At 37.7% G+C, this 5,955-nt stretch overlaps 1 protein-coding gene across 1 annotated transcript; it reads left to right on the top strand.

The window, feature by feature from the left end:
• Positions 1-250: 250 nt before the first annotated feature.
• Positions 251-5,019, top strand: LOC105037100 (uncharacterized). Its single transcript, XM_073255895.1, has 5 exons — positions 251-568; positions 719-893; positions 1,161-1,333; positions 4,098-4,188; positions 4,364-5,019. Exons 1-5 carry the CDS (start codon positions 374-376, stop codon positions 4,882-4,884), a joined length of 1,155 nt encoding a protein of 384 aa, XP_073111996.1. The 5' UTR covers positions 251-373; the 3' UTR covers positions 4,885-5,019.
• Positions 5,020-5,955: the final 936 nt, after the last annotated feature.

Consider the following 5,955-nt stretch of genomic DNA (forward strand, 5'->3'; position numbering starts at 1 on the left):
CTAATGCGCGTATCATCCTGCATGTCCCTACTCAAATCCACATCACTTTCTTCTGACCCCATCTTTCGACCGAACTTTTTTTTTTTTTAAAAGCATGAAAAGAAAAGTATATCAAAAGCAACTGCATTCCCCTCTTTTTGATTAAACTTTTTTAATTGATTTTCTTCTTCTCCACTGATCCCAAACAACTCCTTTTGCTTTTTGCCACCCTTCTATATATCACCTCTATAAATCTCTCTACCCTCCCACTTGATTACCTCCCCTTCTCCATCCACCTTGTTAAGAGGGAAAACAAAAGAAAGGCGAAAGAAAGTATCGGAGTTAAGCAATCCTAAGGTTCCTTAACCTAGCTAACTTGGTTGAGTGGCCTTCCATGTGCCTAGGAATCATATATACGATTTTATTATTTCCACCAGAATGCTCGTCACCTACTGCATATTATTTTTCTCCTTCTGAATTGGATCTTTATAAGAAGCTCTACTGCTGGTTGAGTACCTCCGCTTGCCTTCGTTTCTTCTATCAAGAATTCTCTAAGGTCGGTGGTTTCTCAATGGGTGAAACTAAGCAGGTATCCCATTGCTCATATGCTCTAGAGCATAATAATGCCCATGGAATGAAGATTTTTCTTTCCTTTTCCTAGATTTATTTTGGAGCGTATTTTTCCATAAAAAAAAAAAAAATGATGGAGTGTTTTTCTCCTAAATTTCGTTTATGACAGGAAGAAGCTAAAGAGCAGGCCAAGCCAAAAGAGGAGGAACGGAAAAAAGAGGAGAAGCAAGAAGAAAAGAAAGAAGAAGCAAAGCCGTCCCCTCCCCCTCCTGTTGTCTTGTTTGTGGACTTGCACTGTGCCGGATGTGCAAAGAAGATTGAGAGGTCTATCCTCAAGTGCAGAGGTCTCTCTCTTTCTGTCTCGTACAGACAAACACATACAAACTATTATCATTGGATGACTCCCAATTATTGCTATGCGATTGTTCATATCAACGGCCATCAAAATCATGATAATAACTTTTTAGCCATGCCATCTATTGTAGCGATTTAATTATTATAGATATAGATTTTATCAATAATTTTATATATTTTCTTACTGTGATTTTGACCCGCTTTTTTTTGTTGTGGCATATGTGCTAACCTTCTTCCAAAATGGTAATCCATATCAGGGGTTGAAGGGGTGGAGGTAGACATGGTGCATAATCAGGTCACAGTTAGAGGAATAGTGGACCCTCAAGCTTTGTGCTCCAGAGTTCAAAAGAAGACTTTGAGAAGAGCCGAAGTCCTATCTCCACCGCCACCAGCCGAAGGAGAAGCCAAACCAGAAGTGGTTCGATCACAGGTTCAGTCCCTTTTCTTGCTGCCAATCGATAACATGCATGGATATTATCTAGGGGTGTAAATGGGTCAGGTGGATTGGGTCGTGAGTGACCCCCCGACCTGATCCGATATTTTGATCGGATCTTAATGTTGAATCAAAATCCAATTCAATAGAAGATCGGGTCAGGCCATGTGGACAAAATTTTATCCTCATAGGTCATTCAGGTTGAGTCTAATCCATGTATAACCCAGTCCTAATCCAAAAAAATCGGATCCGGATCTATAGTCCCAAAACACTATATGACTAAATGAATAAAATTGCATTTTCTATATTTATACACCTACTGTCACGTATATAGTATCTCCAAGACTGTTGTCCATAAGAAAATGTACATATTAAAGAAACTAACTGCTATTGCATGTTGTTGCATTACTAAGATGTTCCAATATTTCTCCTCAAGCATCCAATGTGATAATTGCTAAGGATTTTCACCTCTAATAGAGGCAAAGAGCTTTCAATGCATCTGCTTGGAATCTCTAAAAAAACATACTTTAGAGAGAGTGGGATGCAATAAAACAAGGATCTCTTTGTCAAATATACAACTTTCCAATCTTACAATAAGAGGTTATCATGATGATATCTAATCACAAGTTTTTTGGTGGGTATAACATAGCAAGAATGGTTTTGGCTTGCACATCACTTGGAAAAGGATGCTCAATATGGTTATTTTTGGGGACTTGAACTTACATAATTCGATACCCTCAAATTTTTTGTTCTTCCAAAACACATATAAGCACAATCATATATAGTAAACAAACAATCTAAAATAAATTAAATTGAAAGTGAAGCAAAAAGCAATTGCCTATAAATTTTTTAAGTAGAATTGCTAGCAAATAAATAGAATTTCCAAATCATTTGATACCAAAGTGATAGAGAAATCTTGTACCGTAAGCAAATAATGTGCCGTCAATGAGCCGAACAAAAATTAAGAACCAACTCTCAACTCGCCATGAGGCAACTAATTTATCATCTTAAAATCAAGATTAGGTAGAAACATAATGCTGTGATAGCTGAATAAACTCTGCACAGAACTTATGTTATTTTACATAAATCTTTTGTACACAAGGTCCACACCAATCTTAAAATATGGAGGAGGGATTTGGATCAGATCTCTATACTCCGAATAGAGGGATTCGAGTCCAACATTGAGTTCGAGTCGGAATGGATCGGATCATTGAGCATAAGATCCAAATCAATCTATAAAACTAAATGGATTGGATCGGATCCAAATATAGTAAATCCAAATCTGATCCAGAAAATGGGATGAATCCAATTTTAGAATTTGACTCGGTCCTATGATCCTTTAATATGTGTCGGATTATGGATCAATCTAATCCATTTTCAGCCTTACCATTGTCACCCTTGGTCTAAAGTGTGCATAGTTTTTTTGTTTTTTTTTTCGGGATGAGCAGTGTGCATAATAGAAGTATATGTGAAAGTTGCTCCACGTACTATTATATATCCAGAGAAAGATCTGGAACATACTTGTATAAAAGACACTCGTCACATCCAATGGCTGGGGATGCACGAGACGTTGAACCCGTCATCGTTGGGCAAAGCACTACGGGTCCACCAGGTGTGCATGGCAGCATATGCGATTCCTATGTAGCGTAGCAGGCACTACATGGATTAATTACTCAACAACATATACTAGATTCGTGCGTTGAGAATATGATGTGCAGATGGACAACTTTGCGCCGTACGTATACGGCAGCAGCATATCCTCTCCAACCCAATTTGACTGTATGTGATGACAGATTGTTTATGAATTCTCCAATTCTCAACCATAGAAGATTCAGTATACAGGTTAGTTTTGGATGGAAATAAATCCATCGGAATCTGTCAAGCATTCTAGTTGAATTGGGGGTGATCAGCTACCCAATATATAACACTCGAATTAGAGTGCTGAAACTGCAAAACATTTCACCTGAATAATTCCATTTGGATTTATGGATCTGATACATGACTCATGCTCGTTTTATTACATGATGGAGGTGACATGCATTACTAGTTCAAAAGAAGTTATATCCAAGATTTTTCTAATGCACAACAAATGGGGAACTAAGCATACTGTCTCCATCTAAGTCATAGCATTCTAGCCATACTAAGAATCTGTATCCAATTAAATCTATTCATAATTACCATGATCAATCTGTGATCAATTAATGGCTAATTAAGACATCATCCAAAAAAATTGGTCTCTTAAGGGTTGATATTGCATAAGTACTCAAAATATTTTTAGTGCAAATCAATGTGGGTCTAAATATATGTCCATACGAGCTCTCACACTTAGGGTAATATATATGCATCTTGCACACTGTTTGATATTATATTCAGTACGTATTAGGCCTTGTAGGAAAAACAAAGTGATAACTGAGTCAGAGCAGAGCTGCCTCCTTCTTCGTATTAAGAACCATATTGCCAATCCCAGACGTACACCAGCTAAATGGCATAAACCTGCCACCTCCTGTAGCCATTTAGTGCCCATTGCCAAATTTGACACTAGGGCCCATTACAAAAAATTGAAATTATAAGTGTTCGAAGCGTGGATGTGTTGAGCAATTAATCATGCGCCAAATGATCTATTTATATATTTTTCTGCATATTTATTTTCGCATTTACACGTATATACATTTTCATATATGAATTTTAAGGGTTTGCAGAATTTGCATACTTGTACGTACTACATCTAATTCAGTGTTTATGGTCTGGTTTTTGGAAGCAGGTGAACGAGATATCCACAGTTGAGCTACGTGTGAACATGCACTGCGAGGGCTGTGCGCAACAGTTGAGGCGAAAGATACTAAAGATGAGAGGTATCCTTCAGCGTTTCTCCATTGCATCTCCTCCTTTTAAGGTCCCTCGTAGTCATGACATGCCATGCCATGCTCGCAAGCATGAGAAGATCAGACACCATCCATAAATACTAGCTAGGACATGAAATGTCAGCAACAATACATTGACTTGGTTGTCTACATGGATTCCATACAGGGGTGCAAACTGCTGAGACTGAGCTGCGAACTAAGAAGGTGACGGTGACCGGAACCATGAATGGAGAAAAGCTCGTGGAGTACATCTACCGAAGAACAGGGAAACTTGCAAAGATTGTCCCTCAGCCACCAAAAGAAGAAGAGAAGAAAGAGGAAGCAGAGAAGAAAGCCGAGGAGAAACCTCCTGAGAAGAAGGAAGAGGAGAAAGCAGAGGAGAAGAAGGAAGAAGAAAAAGCGCCGCAACAAGAAAATGCAGAGGGTAACAGCAATGGTGGTGGCAACGAAGAGAAGGGAGGTGGTGAGGAGCAAAAGAAGGAAGGAGAAGGACAAACTAATGTGGACATTCCTAACGAGGGAGGCATGGTGAAGAGGATGGTATACTGGAATGGTAGCATCATCAGCGAAGAAGAGATGGAGAATAGAATGACGATGCATTGGATGCCCGTCTACGTGATTGATCGGCCGCCGCCACCACCCCAAATATTTAGTGATGAGAATCCAAATGCCTGTTGCATCTCATAAAATGTTGAACAATAAAATATATATTATTAGTAAAGTTTTTGATTGAAATATTATCAGTAAAGTTGGTCTATAATGTTAAGAAACTATATGTTGCATCTAATTGTATGCAATATTGGATAAGAATTGGCCATGGATTAGCATATGGAGAAATCTTTATAATAATAACAATGTGAACATTGTATGCTAGTGTATTTAAACATCATCTCTGGAGCTAAGGACACACATTTAATGAATGCATCATTTTGGTTTCTCATGTTTTAGCCGTTATATTATTCATCAACAGATTTCCCATGACAAAATTGATAATCATAATCTGCCAAACAAGAGGTTATTGCAATAATAAACTTCCAAATACCCCTGCACAGTTTATGTGCTAAGCCATTTTTCTTGTTTTATTCCATTGCATGGAAGCCCTAAAAATGTCATGATTGTATTATCATCATGATCGTTATTTTTAGTTTCTGAAATCATTGCATCAGTAAGAATATGTAAAACATAATTACTTTCTTATTGGTACATGTCACTTGCAAGGCCTCCTCTTTCCACTGCCAGGTAACGTGCGGTAGCTATTGCATCTAATAATAGCTACATGGAATCCAAATTACTCTGTTTCTTTCGACCTAATAATAGGACCCAACCTATTGGACCTTGTGATTGATTAAGATACAATTTTTTTCCCCGGTTCTTCATACTAAAAATTATATCTTTTTGGACATGTATGATGACATGCGGCATCATGCGCGTGAAAAGAAGCCATATGGGCTGTCCAAAATATTGGCTTCAATTCAATTCAGCAGCATTCTTTTCATCTACTAAATAACAGATGTTTCTGAAACCATAATAGTAACGAAATAAAAAAAAAATGGAATTAAAGAAGCATAAACTGATGAAGAATTAAAAAACGTTAATGTAGCAAGACTATCATAAAGCTAGAAATAGAATTGGGTCCCGTATGTGCAAATGAGGACTGTATATGAATGTCTCGAGTCCAACATTCAAATCGGACACATGATGGTCGTATACTCCTTAGGATAAGATCCTAAAGAATATGCAAGTTCACATTCAAAAATA

This window comes from Elaeis guineensis, chromosome 4, assembly GCF_000442705.2.
Source record: "Elaeis guineensis isolate ETL-2024a chromosome 4, EG11, whole genome shotgun sequence".
Lineage (NCBI taxonomy): Eukaryota > Viridiplantae > Streptophyta > Magnoliopsida > Arecales > Arecaceae > Elaeis > Elaeis guineensis.

What these genes read in the sequence shown, in the direction of transcription:
- LOC105037100 (XM_073255895.1), top strand. Translation starts at nt 374, where the DNA reads ATGTGCCTAGGAATCATATATACGATTTTATTATTTCCACCAGAATGC. An exon ending in CAATGGGTGAAACTAAGCAG is followed by an intron (nt 569 to 718) that starts GTATCCCATTGC and finishes CGTTTATGACAG; the next exon opens with GAAGAAGCTAAAGAGCAGGC. An exon ending in CAGAAGTGGTTCGATCACAG is followed by an intron (nt 1,334 to 4,097) that starts GTTCAGTCCCTT and finishes TTTTGGAAGCAG; the next exon opens with GTGAACGAGATATCCACAGT.